The 20,100-nt window shown below is 45.6% G+C and overlaps 1 protein-coding gene across 5 annotated transcripts in view; it reads right to left on the bottom strand.

The window, feature by feature from the left end:
- KIF6 (kinesin family member 6) overlaps positions 1–20,100 on the bottom strand; it is a 422,151-nt gene that overhangs the window by 34,700 nt on the left and 367,351 nt on the right. For all 5 annotated transcript variants that reach the window (XM_061398076.1, XM_061398073.1, XM_061398075.1 and 2 more), the window contains exon 16: positions 783–833. In XM_061398076.1, the coding sequence (XP_061254060.1) occupies positions 783–833 (51 nt within the window). The remainder of the gene's footprint in view (positions 1–782; positions 834–20,100) is intronic.

Consider the following 20,100-nt stretch of genomic DNA (forward strand, 5'->3'; position numbering starts at 1 on the left):
ATAGCTTATTTAATCAAAGCTCTAGAAGGCTTGATCCCAGCTAGGTGGTGAGGACACGGGGGTCCTGCCCAGGAACCCTGCTCCGCCAGCTTTCCAGGGAGCTGAACGCTCTCCCTGGGTGACTTCCTTGGGTTGTGTATCACAAGGGGGCATTTTCAGTGGATGCCCACTGCCTAAAAGGTGCCCAGGGCCTCTCAGAATATCACTCTGTTGGTTTAGTGCTTGCGTTATGGGCCCATCATTGCTGTGGGCAGTAAATAGCATGGAGACCAAGGGCATCTGGGGTGGACTCAGAGACCTGGTTCAAGTCCTAGCGCCGACAGTTGCTAGCCTGTGACCCTGGGCAAGCCACTGAATCACCTTCATCCAGAAAAGGCGCTGGCCTCAGGACTGTTGGCACACAAAACAGTGCACAGAGAAGAGTTCAGCCACCGGGAGCTGTTTTCACCACCAGTTGTTCCTTCTGGGATTAGCTGGTCTAGCTCCAAGTAGGACCCTGAGGAGCTGGGATATAGTGGGTGAGTTCAGGTTGGAATGTGGGGTGGAGAAGGTCAGAGATGAGGCAGCTGCTGGGAGGGTGGGTGCCAGGTGCTGACCGCCGGAAGCAAGTACACTGGAGGGGAAGCCTGGCGCCAGAGAGGAGGGGCGTCCAGAGGAAGCTGCCCTGACAGCAGTCCTCCCCACCCCTGACCTTCCTGAGGTCCAGCTAGGCGTGGGTTCCCCAGACCAGCTCAGTCTGTGTTACCTTCACCGTCCGCCTGCAGGCTCCACTCTGTACCCACCTAGAGCCACCTGCTGCACGTGCCGCTGGGTGATTTCCTCCTTCAGGCGACCTGTCAGAGACACAGAGGAAACCCCTGGTGAGTCCTCAGCGGGCTGGAGGAAGAGGTGGCCTTGGAAGCAGGCGGTGTGTTAAAAACCTAAGGCAGGGTGAGAAAGCCAGAAGTGGGCACAGGGACCTCTCCTCCCTGGAGACTCTGTCCTCCCAGTGCAGGGGTCCTGGGTTCGAACCCTGGTCGGGAAACTAGATCCCACATGCCACAACCAAAGATCCCACATGCTGCAAATAAGACCTGGCACAGAAAAATAGACAAATAAAAATTTTAAAAAGGTGAGTACAGCTTCCAAGAAGAGCCCTTCATGCCCTGGATGTCTGGAAGAAGAGGCTGCAGAGACTGGGCCCTGGCACATCAGTACAAGCACACATTCCACCTTTGGAGACAGTATCCGTGGGCTCAGTTATCTTAGACTGTCCCTCATAATCCTCGCTGGGGCTATAGTCTCTTAAATAGTTCTGTGTGTGCATTATTAATGCAGGGGGAGGCAGGATTTGATCTTCTAATACTTTATAGGGCTCCCTTGAAATGCACTTCTTTCTTTTAAGCTATAAAGAAACTGTGTCAAATAAAAAATACTGTGGTTTTAGTTGACGATAACCTTCATTTGAACACAACAGTTGGTCATTTGGTAGGAAACACATCTAATACCATATTGCATTAATGCAGGTCTAGTGGCTTCCCTGCTGGCTCAGACGGTAAAGAATCCATCTATAATCCATTATAATGCATCTATAATGCAGTTTGTTTTATCCCTGGGTCGGGAAGATCCCTGGAGGAAACGGCAACCCACTCCAGTTTTCTTGCCTGGAGAATTCCATGGACAGAGGATTCTGGCGAGCTACAGTCCACGGGGCCCCAAAGAGTCGGATACGACTGAGCGACTAACATTTTCACTTTTCACAGTGAGTGGAACAAGGGAGGTGAGAGCACCGCTGTACTCTGCAGTGGTCAGAATACAGTTGGTTATTTGTTCTAGGAGCTACTTTTTGTAAAGAACATTCGTAAAACAGAACATATTTAGAAGATGGTAACCGGGCTGCTGAGGGGGTCTGAAACCACACCATGTGAGAAATGGCTAAGGTGACTGGAGATGTTTAGACAGGAAAAAAAAAATATTTGGAGTTCTGGAGACAATGGCTGTCTTTAAAAATCTAAACACTGTTATATGGCCGAGGGAACGGATTTATTTCTGTCCTTCCGCCGAGGGTAAAAGTCAAGTTAAACGAAGGCAGATTTGGGGCTCAGTATGGGGAAGACATGGCTCACGAGGACTGTCTCCATGTGGATTAAGTTGTCTCAAAATGGACTAAACCTCCTGGCAAAGCAGTGGGTCCCCTCCTGAAGGCGCTCAAGCAGAAGCTGGGCAGCTATGTGTTGGGGTGTTGGATGGAGAATTCCTGCCTGGGGTAGGACCTGGGACAGAATGACCGCCTGGCTTCCCCCATCTCTGAAGCTCCGTGATGCCGTGCTTGAGGCCTGGCTGCAGCGGCCGCCCTGGAGTTTGTTTATGTCCCAGGGCTCCACGCACTTGTTAACATGTCAGTGCTGTCTGTACTGCACATCCCGTTTGGGATACGAGATCAGGTCACTGGGGGATTCTGAGAGAGCCTGGGAACTTCACCGCCTCCTTTCCTCGTATAAAGTACATTCTGTGTCTCAGATGGCTTCCTAGGTGCTGGTGGTAAAGAGCCTGCCTGCAAATGGAGGAGACTTTAGAGATATAGGTTGGATCCCGGGGTCAGAAAGATCCCCTAGAGGAGGGCACGGCAACCCACTCGAGTATTCTTCCCTGGAGAATCCCATGGAGGAGCTTGGTGGGCTACGGTCCCCAGTGTCGCAAAGAGTCAGACCCTACTGAAGCAATTGAGCACAGCACATGTGTCAAAGGCTATGCCTGAACTGAGTTTCCAGTGAAGTGGTCACAGGAGACCTGGCCATTCCCTGAAAGTTCTAGGGCATTCCTAGACTATTAAGGTTGGGAGGGATGGCAGAGGCCATTCAGTTTAATTTCCCCACCTAATTGAGGAGTCCCTTCTACAGAATGAGATGGTCATTTCACCTCTCACTTGCATGTACCTGGGCTGTTCCACCAGTTAAACCATACATAAGGAATTACTGATGTGGTGTTGATGCATGACTCCTTGTAATTTTCCCATCTGGACTTGGTCTGTTCTCTGGAACAGCATAGAAAAAGGATCTCTCTCATGGTCAGTGAGACTCCTTCATACATCTGAGGATGCTATGGTTTCTCCACTTAGACATGTCCTCTGCAGGTTAAACATCCCCAGGTCCCTCAGCTTCACCTTGGAGACCACCATCTCCTGGTGTGTCACAGTGCAAGTCTGCCATGACTTCCAGTGTTCCCCTCCCCTCACCGGAGAGGACTAGGCACAGAGAGGGAGCCAAGGACTGGGGAAAGCAATCATCACACCCCAATTCCAAGTGGGGCCCATGAGAGTGTAGGGACTGTGTTAGAAGGGAGTGGGGAGGTGGGAACCTGGCCCACGGATGAGTACTGGATGAGCCTGGAGCCATCAGGACCTGAAACCTGGAACAGTCTCTTCCCCCATGATCGTACTGTTTGTGCCAGCAGAGTCAACAAGTTGGGGGCACAGAGGCAGTGCTGGGCTGAGCCTCCAACATTGCTGACTTGATTTTTAAAGAAGCATGGCATACACACTCTTCAAATAAAAGGAGACAGTGCTGTGGCAAGTGCAGTACCCCTTGAGACCCCTCTCTTGATTTTGAGGAGGTCATCAAGGGCTTTCTCAGGTTCACAGTAGGGAGTGCTGATGCTACATGGTTCCTGGCTGGTTTCTTGGGTATCTGCACAGTGCCTTGCACCACAAGCCTCTTATGTGCCTGGGTACTGTGCTGTGCTTAGTCGCTCAGTCATGTCCAACTCTTTGCCACAGCATGGACTATAGCCTGCCAGGCTCTTCTGTCCATGGGGATTCTCCAGGCAAGAATACTGGAGTGGGGTGCCATGGCCTCCTCCAGGGAATCTTCCTGACCTAGGGATTGAACCCAAGTCTTCTGCATTGCACGTGGATTCTTTTACCATCTGAGCTACCCGAGAAGCCCAAGAATACTAGAGCGGGTAGCCTATCCCTTCTCCAGGGGATCTTCCTGACCCAGGAATTGAACCTGGGTCTCCTACATTGCAGGCGGATTCTTTACCATCTGAGCTACCAGGGAAGCCCCATGTGCCTAGATGCCTCCCTCCTAATAAGACTGGACAAAGACCTGATCCTTTAGAGCCATATGGGGCTGCCCGCCCCTCTGGAAACTACTTCCCCGATGACAACAAGCTTCCCCGCCAGGAACATCCTTGACAGCTGGCTTTCCTGACAACTCATCTCTCTGACCAGGTGCCTCCCTGTCTACATGCCTCCCACAGGGCCATTTCCCCATGTCTGGTGGCAGGTTAGTGACTCAGTCATGTCAGACTCTTTGTGACCCCATGCACATTAGCCCACCAGGCTCCTCTGTCCATGGGATTTCCCAGGCCAAGAATACTGGAGTGGGTTGTCATTTCCTTCTCCATTCCCAAGCCCTGGGGAAGCTATTTTGGAATGATAGGGTGAAAGATTCTCACCGTCCCAGGCTAGGAAATGGTGCTCATGAAAATAGAGAGGGAGGTTTTGCCACCAGGACTGAGAGTTCTATAAACTCTGCAAACATAGACACCCACTCCCTGAACGGTGAGCTATACCTAGGGGACATGAGGTGAGTCGTCAGAATGCCGCATAGTGACAGAGGTAGGTTGGAAATGTGTTTAGTGATTCTCAGTTTTGGCCAATTTGGCTAACATCTACAAATCCGCCACAGGGCGATTTTTGTTTTTGAGATCTTCGCCAACAAGCTTCTAAAGATAGCCTCATGGCTGATATCTAATTGCATTTTCTAACAGAGCCATTCTTCATGCGATGATAACAGTCTCTGTAATCGGCTGGATCTTGCAGCTCCACAGGTCTTGGCAAAAGGAGTTGAGGGGGATTGCAGAAATCACTCTGCATGCAGCTCGCTGTCATTAGCATGGTGATAAATCTGCTGCTTTTGGCCTGGGTTCCTGGACACATCCCTGTCCCGAGGTATGGAAAAGAGATGAAACGGAAACAGAGGACTCCCAACCCGAGGCAGGAGATGCCGAGGAGGGGAGGAGCGCTCTGCTTGTAGGAGAATGGTGGTAATTAGTAATTTGGTCTCTGGTAATTTACAATGGTAGATGCTAGAAACACCTTATCTCCCTTTCAGATTCATTAATGGACAGAGTGGGGGTGGCAGCAAGGGGTGCAGGAGTGCACAGAGTTCCAGAAGAGATGCAGGGCCTCAGAAACAACCCTGTGGAGGGCACGTGGAGGTGGTGCACTTCCTGAGTACAGTTCGTCTGTACCAAGTGGTAGCTCATATGAGAGGTATAACCATCACGCAGAAGCAAAACTCACTTTTCAAACTGATACTGTTTTCTGGATGAAACAATTTTCCTGAAGCTTCATACTCTATTTTGCATGCATATTGGTTTGAAATCATGTACCAAGTGAAAGCTGCTTAGCTGGTCCAGACCAGAGCCCTTCACTGACGTCCTCCCAGTATAGTTGTTGCGAGCTGTTTGTGCAGCTTCCACCATGCAGTGCCTTATTGAGGATGTTGATGTTACAGTCAAGCGATACCTATTTATTGCTCCTTCACTCTGTGTTAAGCACTATGTTCTAAGTGCTACAGAACATACAGACTAGACTGATAGAAGACTCCATCCCAACTCAGGAACGTTAGTATGATGTGGTGGATGGCAAGGAGGTGGCCCACGTGCTCTTCCTTGAAAAAGCTGAACGCACAGCAGACGTTGCTCCTCTGTCGTGGATGGTTTGCCTTCCCACTGAGCCTGACTTTGGCTCTTCAACACAGCACTTTGGGCAGTGATAACCATTGGCTGAAGTTGGACTTGAGATGAAGCAAACCTCTTTGCCATTTTGATTATACTACAAAGTGATTGCAAATGCGTAGGTCAAGAGTTGTTACTGTTCAGTTGCTAAGGACTTCCCTGTAGCTCAGATGGTAAAGAATCTGCCTGCAATGCAGGAGACCTGCGTTTGATCCCTGAGTCGGGAAGATCTTCTGGAGAAGGGAATGTCAATCCACTCCAGTATCTTTGCCTGGAGAATCCTATGGACAGATGAGCCTGGCGGGCTACTGTCCATGGGGTTGCAAAGAGTCAGACACAATTGAGCGACTAAGACTACACTACTACTAAGTCATGTCTGATTCTTTGCAACCCCATGGATTGCAGCACACCAGGCTCCCCTGTCCTTCATCATCTCCCAGAGTTTTCTCAAACTCATGTCCATTGAGTCGGTGGTGCCATCCAACCATCTCATCCTCTGTTGTCCCCTTCTCCTCTTGCCTTCAATCTTTCCCAGCATCAGGGTCTTTTCCAATGAGTTAGCTCTTCACATCAGGTGACCAAACTATTGGAGCTTCAACATCAGTCCTTTCAGTGAATATTCAGGGTTGATTTCCTTTAGGATTGACTGGTTTGATCTCCTTGACGTGCAAGGAACTCTAGTCTTCTCCAACACCACAGTTCAAAAGCATCAATTTTTGGCGCTCAGTTTTCTTTATGGTCCAGCTCTCACATCCATATACGACTATTGGAAAAACCATAGCTGTGACTATATGGACCTTTGTTGGCAAAGTGATGTCTCTACTTTTTATTATGCTGTCTAGGTTTGTCATAGCTTTTATTCCAAGAAGCAAGCATCTTTTAATTTTATGACTGCAGTCACTGTCTGCAGCGATTTTGATTCAAGTTCAAATTCCAATTCTGTTACTTTCTAGTATAGCAGCTTACTTAACATCTCTAAGCCTCAACTTCATCATTTGAAAAATAGGGAATAATAATATAACTGGGATAATATCTGCTTTCTTGTATCTCAAGACTCTTGGATGGGATCAGAAGATAACAAACCAGCATCTGTGACACAGCTTTAGGCATCGAGGCTCTTTCAGACATATTGGAAGGAAACTGTATGTATAAGGTGACAGATTCTGAAGGGCAGATGGCTCACCATCGGTCAATGGTAGAGGGAAGTTGAGAGGAGGAAAAGGTGGGCTAGTGGTGTTGGGAAAGGCATCATTACTAAAGGTGAGATTTGAGTGGGTTCCAGGAAAAGCAAAGGGGTAAAGTGGGGGGGTTGGGAAAGCCATTCCAGTCAGAGAGCCATTGGGGTCAGAGAGTGGAGAAGGCCAGGTGTACATTGATTGAGGGAGGGGTTGAATGGGGGAGGATGGCTAATACTAGAATCCTAGGTAATTCCAAAGGGCTTTGGACCCAGGAAGAAATCTCTTCTTCTATTTGACTACACTATTATTGTATTGTAGCCCAGGGAAATCAAATGAAAATACACTTCAGTAGCAGGACTGGGGTGCGTGGAGAACACAGAATGTTTACTGCAAGGGGTGTCTTTGAAAGGGAAGGTCTAGTTAGTGGCTCTGAATTTGGAGCATTGCTTTCGACTGTGACATGGAAGCTGGTTTCTCTGTGTTCTAAGCAGAGGACTGTGGTTACCATAGGTTGCGTTCCCTGAGTGGTTCATAAGGCTGTTAGTAAAAAGAATGGGCCTAGCATAAAGCAAGTGTACAGTCTTAGATGAATTTCCAATAAATGAGTACATAAATCATTTCAAGCCTTAAAATCAGGCACCTTCATCTCCTCCTTGCTAATATTTCATCAGGCTTTATCTAAACATGTTTGTGAAATTTGACAACCTATTGAGTCAAGAATCACCTCTTCCCACCTCAGCAATGGTGGGTAAGATTAAAACAGACTATTGAGAAGGCTTTGCTGGGTTAGATGACAAGACATATTTCTGAAGACCAGAAGTGGGACAGAAATGCACAGTAGAAAGCAGAGCTTAAGCCTTCAGTCTCAGGACTCTGGTCCAGAAGTAGGAAGAAGACCAAGCGTGTGCTGCGCAAGACACAGTTTGAAGCCGCAGGTCGAGGGGAGACTCCCTGCCACCCAGCCTATGAGTGAAAGGGGACCAAGGGAAACCAGTTCTTCCTGAGCTGCCTGGGGCTGAGTTCATGCCTCACGCAGGCCCAAGATGGAAGAAAGGGCAAACTCAGTCTCTGTTGGCTGAGCTGAGATGCCCACTGACTTTCTGACCGGGTCATCCACAGCTCTATCCCAGTACTACTGGGAGCAGCGGCTTCAGACTGTCCTTCTTAGAGCTGCTTCTGGACTGGGGGCCTGGAGGGCCTGTCAGACAGAGAGGGGTGAGCATAGGAGACAGGGAGAAAGAGAAAGAAAGAAAGTGGTTTTCATTAAAAATGAACCTGTCCACCCAAATGCCAAAACATATGAATAAATCTAATGCTAAGAAAAGATAGCAAAATCAATAGTTGGGACATGAATTTGTGAGAGATGAAAAAGTAGTTTTCTGGACAGGCAGAAGAAGACATTTATTGATACAGAAGCACAGAGGGTTGAATTAGTCTTACTCTTCCATTTACTCACGCCACCCTCATCAGTCTGGAGAAAGCCTCCTCTGTGTGTGTGTTTATGTGTGTGTGTGTGTGTGTGTGTATGTGTGTGTGTGTGCATATGTCTGTGTGTGTGTGTGTATGTCTGTGTGTGTGTGTGCATTTTTATCCTCATGCCTTACACCCCACCCCCATTCCTATTCTCCTCTTCCTCCAGCAGGCACACACACTAATTTGTTTGAAGTGCGTCTTTGTATTGTATGTGATATTACAATCGGCATTATAAGCTTTCTGTGTAGTTTTTTAACTTATAGAAATAACACTGTGCTACAGATCTCATTCTGTTTCCTGCTTATTTATCAGCACTGTGTTTTGGACATCTACCTCTTTTGCTATATGTGCATCTAATTCTCAGTTTGTAACTGCTACATACATTTCATAGTAAGTACCCCTGACTCCCCAATTTTACTTCCCTTTCCGGAGGCTGGAACAACTAGACTGCCCCCATTTCCGTGAAGAGAAATAGCACTGTGATGGCCATTCATCATGGAGTCTTGTAAGTCTGTGAGAAATCTCCTTTGCTGGGTCTCAGCAGATTGGTGTTTTGAATTAACACTATTCTTCATCACAACTGTTCCAGTCTACACTCCCAAGACAGACTTCAAAATAAGCATGTTGAGAATACTCAAAGAGGCGAATGCAGGTGTAAGTTTTCTTTAAAAGGAACAAGAAATCATGCAGCAAATAGGAACTAATATAAATGAAATAAGAGCAAGTGGATAGGAAAGAAATTTTGAAAAGAAAACTAGAATCATTGAAACAAACAAACAAAAATAATAGAAGGGATAAGGGACTAAACCCCAGACTGGACATATTTTAAGAGTGAATTAGTGAACTGGAAGATAGTATAGAAAAATCCATCCCAAACACAGCACAGAAAGCAAGAGGTAAAGCTGGCAAGAGCAGTTAAGAGTCACAGAGAAGCGACTGAGAGGCATCATCATCAGTCTGATAAGCGTCCTAGGAGAAGCGAATGAGGCAATAGTGAAGAAGCAATATTGGAAAAGATAGCAGTTGAGATTTTTACAGAACTGAAGGAAAGCATAAGCCCTTGGGTTGACAGTGCACTCTGAGCATTAAGCAGGATAAATAAAAATAAATCTACCCCTGCACATATTATAGTGCAACTGCAGAACTTCAGGGGAAAAGACCCACTATTACCAGGCTCCAGGGAACCTGCAAAGAGCTACTCAGACAACAGCCCCCACCTCAGTGACAGCAACAGGCCCAGGAGACAATGGAGGGAAATAATTGTCAACCTGAATTTTATACACAGTCCAACTATCATTCATAGTGAGGACACAAGAAAGTAATTTTCCATTGTAAGAGGACTAAACTTTCATTATGCACAGAGCCCCCTCTCCAGCAGGACTCACTGACAGGCAGCCAAACAAGAGAGCATGGACTCTGGAGCCAAGCTCCCTCATCTGCAGACCAGCCAGGTCATTTGCTGGGCAACTTCGGGTAAGTAGTATGCCAATGTGCCTCAGTTTTCTCATCTGCAAAATAGAGATAATGACAGTATCTGTTGAGAGGACTCAACTAGGTCACATATGTTAAGTGCTTGGAAGATTGTCTGGCGTATAAAAAGAACTATGCAAGTGTAGTTCATGGCACATAGATGGGGAAACAATGGAGACAGTGGCAGACTTTATTTCCTTGGGTTCCAAAATCACTGCAGACAGTGACTGCAGTCATGAAATTAAAAGACACTTGCTCCTTGGAAGAAAAGCTATAACCAAACTAGACAGCATATTGAAAAGCAGAGACATTACTTTGCCACCAAAGATCCGTCTAGTCAAAGCTTTGGTTTTTCCAGTAGTCATGTATGGATGTGAGAGCTGGACCATAAAGAAGGCTGAGCACTGAAGAATTGATGCTTTTGAACTGTGGTGTTGGAGAACTTGAGAGTCCCTTGGACTGCAAGGAGATAAAACCAGTAAATCCTAAAGGAAATCAGTCCTGAATGTTCATTGGAAGGACTCATGCTGAGGCTGAAGCTCCAATATTTTGGCCACCTGATGCGAAGAACTGACTCATTGGAAAAGACTCTGATGCTGGGAAAGATTGAAGGAGGGAGGAGAAGGGGAGGGCAGAGGATGAGATATTTGGATGGCATCACCGACTCAATGGACATGAGTTTGAGTAAACTCTGGAAGTTGGTGATGGAGAGGGAAGCCTGGCATGCTGCAGTCCATGGGGTAGCAAAATGTCAGACACAACTGAGTGACTCAGCTGAACTGAACTGAACTGAGATACAGCAATGAGATCTGAGAGCCCAGCAAGCTGAAGCAGGGGCCAGAGCCAGGTCCTGGGGTGGGAGTGGGCCGGGGGTTGGTGGGAATGATATCAGGAACCCATGCAGCTCCAGAGCCCAGCACACTCCCCATGCCTCCCTCAGGGCCTCTGGTCGTGTATGATGACAGAGGATGAGATAGTTGGATGACATCACCGACTCGATGGACTTGAGTTTGAGCAAGCTCTGGGAGATGGTGAAGGACAGAAAAGACTGGTATGCTGCAGTCCATGGGGTCTCAAAGAGTCAGACACGACTGAGGAACTGAACAACAACAAGGCAAGTATAAAGCTTTATTATGATGATCAGCAAGAAGACAAATAAACTCAGACAAATATGGAAAATAAAAGAAACAAAGATGTACATAAAAAGTAGAGTATTTAAGTAAAAATATTTAGTAGCTACTAAAAACACCCTATGTGTGTGTGTGTGTGTGTGGTGTGTGTGTGTGTAAAAACTAAAATTTTAAGCAGTAAGAATGTTGGAGCTAAGGTGAGAGGATGTCCAAAGGGGAGTTGAAACAAGCTATAGCCCTGGTTGTGCATGGAGGAGGGTGGATTTGTAACTTAAGACTTTGTTTCAGTAACTTTTTAACTCTAGAAGAATAAAAATATGTGCCATAGCAGCCAAATAATAGAGAATCAGAAAAAAGGCAGGGGAGAGCCTTGCAGAGAGGGAAGGCTGCAATTTTAACAATTCAACACACCAGGAAAGGAGAAAAAAAAGAAGCAAAGAAGACAGTGGGGGCAAAGAGGCATAAATAACCCTGTTTGGTCAAACAATGATAAGAACCTCCCATACGTGTATGTATATGTGTATAATCGTGCATGTGTGTGTGTGTGTGTGTGTGTGCAAGTGGGCGCACACCTATAAACATGCACTTTTGAGTGTGGAGCTGATCTGCATGGGAATCTACAAAGTTGTTCTGATGTGTTACCTGTGGGTGGAAATGGGTGGAGGATGAACTGGGTGAGAAAGTGAGAGCCAAGCAAGATGAAAACAAAATCACACATCAATAAGTGAGTATGCCTTATGGTTTATGTAAAAGTGTATCTGTGTGTGTTTATAAAAAGAAATTAAAATTTAAAGACCCACTGCGGTATGCTTCAGATGTGATGCTATTGTAGCATGCTGAAAACTGTTCTGGGGACCTGCCACATGTGAGGACTGAAAATATTCACGACCTGAGCTGCAGTGATAGGTTGGGGGCCGTTGGGACTGTTTCGGCTTATTAGTCAGGGCTCTGTTACTGCTCAGGAACCTGACTGAGGAGGGGGGAGGATGGAGGACGGGGAGGATGGAGGACGGAGAGTCAGGCGGAACCCAGAGCAGGAGCACGGCCCCAGCGCTTTCCCACTGGCCTGGGCTGGAGGAAGGCGTCTGAGAAGTCTGCAGCCCTCCCCCGGAGCAGAAGTTGGGTCCTTCCCTGGGTTCCCTAGACGCAAAGGTCCAAGGACGGAGCACGGGGTGGGAGACCAGAAATGTTTTAATGCTTGGCATGTGTTTTTAAGCCTTTTCATTCCAAAATGATATTTCAGTCTTCCGGAATTTCAAGATGCTTCTTCCATTTAAGATCATATTTGGTAACATTATTAACTCACAGAGAGAAAGAATGCAGTTCATTTTATAAACTATCAGTGATTTTAAGAAAAACATATTGTAATTTGCTTTGATTCCCTTTATGGGTCTTCTTCTCTCCAGGGCACCCCATCACCCTGGCCCTCCCTTGTAGAGGAGGACGTGACCCATAATATATGAGCATTTCAGCTTGGGATGAAAACACCAGACCTGGGCTCCTTTCTTATCACTAGGATAGTACCTGGTGATCATATTTGGCGAGACACTCTCATTTATTAAAAAAAAAGACCAAATTATACTATGTCTGAGAGACCAGATTCCTTTCCTATGGGATACTCATTCTGGCTACCCAAAGAATCATAATATTTATATGAGATTAGCACATTCTGTCTGAAGCTTAGGCATTTGGCTGTTGAATATGCTTAATTAAGCTGAGGAGCTTATTGATATCACTATTCTAGTATGTGATAATATTCCATGAACATATTCAGAGAATTAAGTAAATGAGTGCATTTGTTGAAAAGCTCAAACAAATGTGCAGGTTAGGTAAGCACAAGGAAAATTTTCCGCTGAGTAACCAGCATGAATTGTTAAATACTAAACTTTTCAGGGAGCTGAGGCTTCATGATTGTGTTGGCATCCATTCAAAAGATGTTACTTTAGATGCCTGGAAGTCCTTATTTCAGCAAAGGAGGAATATACCCAGCTTCTAAGACCTGCCCTGGAGGAGAAAATGTAGATCATAATCTTTCTTTCCATTTGAAGATGTGGTTCTTTTTGCCAGGGATGCTATTTGGGGCGAGGGGAGGGCTCCTGCATCACGGCTTCTGACCTCTATCCCTGTAGCCCCAAAGTAGCACAGGATGCTCTCAGAGGTGCCCGAGCGCATTCAAGACTCTCCTGCTCCAGGCTGGGGGTGGATAGGGCTATTACACCTGTTCCCAACATCCCCCACTCACATGGGAGGCTAGTTTGTATGGACCCCTCATTGACTGGGGAGGTAGAGGGCAGGGTTCACCTAAGGGATATAAAGTAAGATGTTTGATTTGGCAATGTATATAGCTTTTAGGTAGAGTAACATGAACATAGTTTCACATTGCTCTTTGATACAGATAATAAACTTTTGCACTCCAAGATAAGGCTTGGTTCTATCCACTTGGCTTTAAATCAGCTAATGCTTAAAAAAAAGTCAATGGAAAGAAATATGCCCCAGTAAAGGCTCACTGCAGGTCAAACTGCCAGCTGGTGTGTGAAATGACTGCCTTACAAAGAGTGCTTCTTGATGCGGGAATTGTTCTCCTTCAGAAGAGGCTGGAGATAGGGGAAATGTGTCAGTGGGTTTGTAAATAACAGATAAAATCAAATGGAGGTGGTTTCAGCTTTCAGGTTCAAAAGTCATTTTTTAATGTGCTATTATACCTATTGCTTCTTTCTTGTGTAATGAGGGCCCCTGGGCTCTGCCTCTGCAGTCACCTACTGGGGGCTGGGATCTCTGAGAACAGTTCAGGAGAATCACCCAGGGTAGCCACGAGGGGCTGAGCCTAAGGGAAGGAGCCAGTGGGAAGACTGGGAAGTTGTGGTGGAAGTGAGGAGCCAGAAAAGTGTGGCTGGCCTTCTGAGACCACCCAGTAGTGGTGAGGGCTCACTCGGGAGGAGGACAATGGAAACTGGCCTAATTGCAGCGGGACCCTGGGCCCGGAAGAATGGAAACAACAGGGGTTTGGGGAGCAGGTGGGCTGGGACTGCCAGTAACTTCCAGTGAGTCATCTTGGGCCACTTCATCCCTTTCAACTTCATTTTCTTCACTAAAATCAGGTGATAACACCATTGCGGTGAGGTTGCTGAAAGAACTGGACAAGATATATAAGGAGATCAAATCAGTCAATCCTAAAGGAAATCAATCCTGGATATTCACAGGAAGGACTGATGCTAAAAACGAAGCTTCAATACTTTGGTCACCTGATGGGAAGAGCTGACTCATTGGGAAAGACCTTGATGTTGGGAAAGATTGACTGTAGGAGGAGAAGGGGATGACAGAGGATGAGATGGTCAGATGGTATCACTGACTCAATGGACATGAGTTTGAGCAAGCTCTGGGAGATGGTGAAGGACAGGGAAGCCTGGTGTGCTGTAGTCCATGGGGTCGCACAGAGTCAGACATGACTGAGTGACTGAATAACAAATACATCAGCTACCCAGCACAGTGCCTGGCAATTGAAGGGGCACAAAATGAGGTAGCAATGGTGGTGGTAATAGTGAGAGTAATTATTATGGGGGGTGAATTACAAGCAATATTGGATCTTCTCTGGTGTCCAGTGGCTAGGACTTCACCTTCCAATGTAGGGGTTGTGGGTTCAATCCTGGGTTGGGGAACCAAGATTCCACATGTCTTGTGACCAAGAAAATCAAAGCATAAAACAGCAGCAATATTGCAACAAATTCAGTCAAGACTTTAAAGAAACAAAAAACCAACTAATAACCACAAAGAGGACAGGAGAAAGCAAATCCACTGTAATTGTTTTTAAGCCTTGATTATGTTCACATATGACACCTGCATTTTCTCCTATATCCTTTCTTGAAAGTCATCTAAATTAACACATTTCCTTGGGCCCAGTGGATGCAATGTCCTTGCAACAGTCCCAACTCAGGGCTTCCGCCGTCATTGAGTTCATCTCCAAATTTTTACAAATGTAGGACCCCATGGACTAAAACTCTGTCTTTGGATCGGTTATTCAGCCTCAAACTCACCATCACTTTCTATCGTAACGGGGTCTTTCATGTTCCTTGACATTGGCAAATATGATTGATCTCTGTAAGTGGAGGTAAGCGACTTTTTAATAAGCTTGCTTGAAATGGTGGTGGTAATGGCCCTGCTTTCAGAGCCTGAAATAATTCCTACCCTCATTCTTTTATTTTGCTGTATTTTCCAGAAAATAGCACTAGAACTCTTTCTCCCTAGGTTTCTGTGGTGGCTAAGTATCCCCAGCGAGGGGAGGGGAGGCGGGGAGAGCGGCAGAGCTTGCCAGCCGTGTTGTAGAGGATGCTCTTCAGGAAGAACACCGTTCCCCTCCCTGAACTTGAACTTCATGACATTCTCGCGTACATGGCTCCATTTCTGTACAGATTTCAGTCCCGCTGGTCATTTGGGGGATAAGTGGAATCCAGGAAGTTAGGACTAGATAAAGGAGGCAGAGCAGATCACAGAACCAGGAGGGACGCATTTGCAGTGAAGTTCTGGGAGAGAGAAAGGGAGCCGACAGGGGCAGTCCCCCAGCCCAGGAATTACACTTCTTCGTTTGTCAGGAGGGCGAGGGGTGGGGTGGCGGTTGGAACACGCGAAAGTTGGTGCTGCTTCTCAGGGCAATCAACAGCTCCAACTGCTAACATCAGAAAGGCAGTGCACACTGAGAGAGAAGGAAAACAGACACAGAGAAGGGACTGCCATCATACACAAACACAGAAATAATTTACAAGCTGCATGCTGAAACTTCAAGGGAGAGAGATCCTGACTCTTTTCAGTGTATAAGGAATGGTAAGGGGAAGTCAAACACGCAGAACCCATCGTGACAGACGGAAGATGAATCAGATGTTGTGATAGAAATGGATTCTTTAGTGTCCTGGCTTTAGTGTTTTGTTTTGATGAATATAAAAATATTTGCAGGACCTTTCATGGGTTTACTCACAAACTGAGTCCTGTTTTTCACAAAAAGTCTCAGTCCTTAATTCTGACTTTTCCTATCGCAGGATATACAGGTCCCTGGTAGCTGGGATGGATGGACAGCTGTACTCAGTAAATGAGAACACACAACAGCATGCGTCTCAGGGCTCAGCAACTGCTGAGAACCCTCAGTTCAGTAGCAACTACTTTCCTCTCGGGCTCCCCTGGTGGCTCAGTGGTAAAGAATCCATCTGCAGTGCAGAAGACACAGATTTGATTCCTGGGTCGGGAAGATCCCCTGGAGGAGGGCATGGCAACCCACTCCAGTACTCTTGCCAGGAGAATACCACAGACAGAGGAGCCTGGTGGGCTACAGTCCCTGGGGTCAAAAAGAGTCTGACATGACTGAGCGACTGAGCACTCCTCTATCTACCTATCTACACACACATATCCTACTGATTCTGTTTCTTGGAGAACCTTGACTAACACAGGTGATGTGGGTGTGTGTACTTGTCTAAGCACTTGCTCAAGCACTTTGGGAGAAGAGGACAGAGCATCATAGGATGGACGTGCGTGCGTGCTCAGTAGCCTCAGTCAAGTTCGACTCTTTGCAACCCTATGGACTATAGCCCACCAGGCTCCTCTGTCCATGGGATTCTCCAGGCAAATATACTGGAGTGGGTTGCCATGCCTTCCTGCAGGGGATCTTCCCCACCCAGGGATCGAACCTGAATCTCCTGTGGTTCCTGCATTGCAGGCAGATTCTTTACTGCTGAGCCACCAGGGAAGCCCTCATAGGATGGACATGCAGGCTATAATCTTGTCCTCATCTTGTAGGTGAATGCAGGCTCTCCTCCATATTTTAAAAAAAAATGTGACTCATAAGGACTTAATTTCCAAAATACACAAACAGCTCATACAGCTTAATAACAACAACAATAAAAAACCAAACCAATTGAAAAATGGGCAGAAGACCAAAATAGATATTTCTCCAAAGAAGACCTCAGATATGCAGATAATACCACTCTAATGGCAGAAAGTGAAGAGGAACTAAAGAGCCTCTTGACGAGAGTGAAAGAGGAGAGTGAAAAAGCTGGCTTAAAACTTAACATTCAGAAAACTAAGATCATGGCATCCGGTCCTATCACTTCATGGCAAATAAAAGGGGAAAAAGCAGAAGCAGTGACAGATTTTCTTTTCTTGGGCTCCAAAATCACTGCAGACAGTGACTGCAGCCATGAAATTAAAAGACACTTGCCCCTTGGAATAAAAGTTATGACAAATCTAGACAGCATGTTAAAAAGCAGAGACCTCACTTTGCTGACAAAGGTCCGTATAGACAAAGCTATGGTTTTCCACTAGTCATGTATGGATATAAGCGCTGGACCATTGGAGACTGGACATTGAAGAACTGATGCTTCCAAATTGTGATGCTGGAGAAGACTCTTGAGAGTCCCTCGGATAGCACGATCAAACCAGTAAATCCTAAAGGAGATCAACCCTGAATATTCATTGGAAGGACTAATGCTGAAGCTCCAATACTTTGGCCACCGGATGTGAAGAGCCGACTCATTGGAAAAATCCCTGATTGCTGGGAAAGATTGAAGGCAAAAGAAGAGGGCAGCAGAGGATTAGATGGTTAGATAGAATCACCAACTCATTGGGCACGATTTTGAGCAAACTCTGGGAGATAGTGAAGGACAGGGAAGCCTGTCATACTACAGTCCATGGGGTCACAAAGAATTGGATATGACTTAGTGACTGAATAACAATGACCAGATAAGACATACAGATAGCCAATAGGCACATGAAAAGATGCTCATCATTGCTAATTATTAGAGAAATGTAAATCAAAACTACAATGAGGTATCACATCACACCAGTCAGAATGGCTATCATCAAAAATCCACAAAGAGTAAATGCTGGAGACAGTGTGGAGAAAAAGCAACCCTCCTACACTATTGGTGGGAATATAAATTGGTGCACCTACTATGGAAAACAGTATGTAAGTTCCTCAAAAAACTAAAAATAGAGTTGCCATATGATTCAGCAATTCCAGTCCTAGACATATACCCAGACAAAGCTATAATTTGAAAAGATACATGCATCCCTATGTTCACAGAAGCACTACTTATAATAGACATGAAAGCAACCTAAATGTCCATTGATGGATGAATGAATAAAGACGATGTGATGTACACACACACACACACACACACACATATACACACAATGGAATATTACCCAACCATTAAAAAGAATGAAATAATACCATTTGCAGCAACGTGGATGGATCTAGAAATTATCATACTAAGTGAAGCAAGTCAGAAAGAGAAAGACAAATACCATACGTTATCACTCATGTGGAATCTAAAATATTTATGTTAGTACAAGAGTAATGGTGGTTTTGGACTGTGAATTTTATTCATTGTAACTAGGGTCAAACACATCTTTATTAATCAAAATAGGAACCATTAAAATCAACACATTTTTGCCAATGAGAAATAAGCTTGTTTGTTTAGCGTAAAAATCCATGCTTCAGGATTGAATGAACTCTTGGAAAGCATTTTCTGCTTCCTGCTGGTTGTGGAAGTCTTTTCCCTGCAAAAAGTGGTCAAGATGCTCGAAGAAGTGATGGTTGGTGAGAGGTCAAGTGAATACGGCAGATGAGGCAAAACTTCGTAACCCGATTCTTTCAACTTTTGAAACATTGGTTGTGTGACTTGCAGTCAGGCATTGTTGTGGAGAATTGCGCCCATTTTGTTGACCAATACTGGCTGCAGGCGTTGCAGTTCGGTGCATCTCATCAATTTGCTGAGCATACTTCTCTGATGTAATGGTTTCACCGGGATTCAGAAAACTGTAGTGGATCAGACCAGCAGTAGACCACCAAACAATGACCATGACATTTTGGGGTGCAAGTTTGGTTTTGGGAAATGCTTCGGAGCTTCTTCTCAGTCCAGTCACTGAGTTGGTCATTGCCAGCTGTCCTATAAAATCCACTTTTCATTATGCATCACAATCTGACTGAGAAATGGTTCATTGTTGTTGCATAGAATAAGAGAAGATGATACTTCAAAATGAGGATCTTTTTGATTTGTGGTCAGCTCATGAGGCACCCATGTATCAAGTTTCTTCACCTTTATAGTTTGCTTTGAATGCTGATTGATTGTAGAATGATCAGCATTAACTGCTTAGGCAACTTCTCATGTAGTTGTAAGAGGATCAGCTTCGATGATTCTCTCAGTTGGTCGTTGTCAACTTCCGATGGCCAGCCACTATGCTTCTCATCTTCAAGGCTCTTGTCTCCTTTGCAAAACTTCTTGAAACACCATTGCACTGTACATTCATCAGCAGTTCTTGGGCGAAACGGGCTGTTGATGTTACAAGTTGTCTCTTCCGCTTTATGACCCATTTTGAACATGAATAAAAAAAAATCACTGAAATTTGCTTTTTGCCTAGTGGGCCTTAGAAAGCATCACTACGAACAAAGCTAGTAGAGGTGATGGAATTCCAGTTGAGCTATTTCAAATCCTGAAAGATGATGCTGTGAAAGCACTGCACTCAATTTGCCAGCAAATTTGGAAAACTCAGCAGTGGCCACAGGACTGGAAAAGGTCAGTTTTCATTCCAATCCCAAAGAAAGGCAATGCCAAAGAATGCTCAAACTACCGCACAATTGCACTCATCTCACACGCTAGTAAAGTAATGCTCAAAATTCTCCAAGCCAGGCTTCAGCAATACGTGAACCGTGAACTTCCAAACGTTCAAGATGATTTTAGAAAAGGCAGAGGAACCAGAGATCAAACTGCCAACATCCACTGGATTATCAAAAAAGCAAGAGAGTTCCAGAAAAACATCTATTTCTGCTTTATTGACTATGCCAAAGCCTTTGACTGTGTGGATCACAATAAACTGTGGACAATTCTGAAAGAGATGGGAATACCAGACCACCTGACCTGCCTCTTGAGAAACCTATATGCAGGTCAGGAAGCAACAGTTAGAACTGGACATGGAACAACAGACTGGTTCCAAATAGGAAAAGGAGTACATCAAGGCTGTATATTGTTGCCCTGCTTATTTAACTTCTATGTAGAGTACATCATGAGAAACGCTGGGCTGGAAGAAGCACAAGGTGGAATCAAGATTGCCGGGAGAAATATCAATAACCTCAGATATGTAGA

This window comes from Bos javanicus, chromosome 23 (assembly GCF_032452875.1).
Source record: "Bos javanicus breed banteng chromosome 23, ARS-OSU_banteng_1.0, whole genome shotgun sequence".
Classification (NCBI taxonomy): domain Eukaryota; kingdom Metazoa; phylum Chordata; class Mammalia; order Artiodactyla; family Bovidae; genus Bos; species Bos javanicus.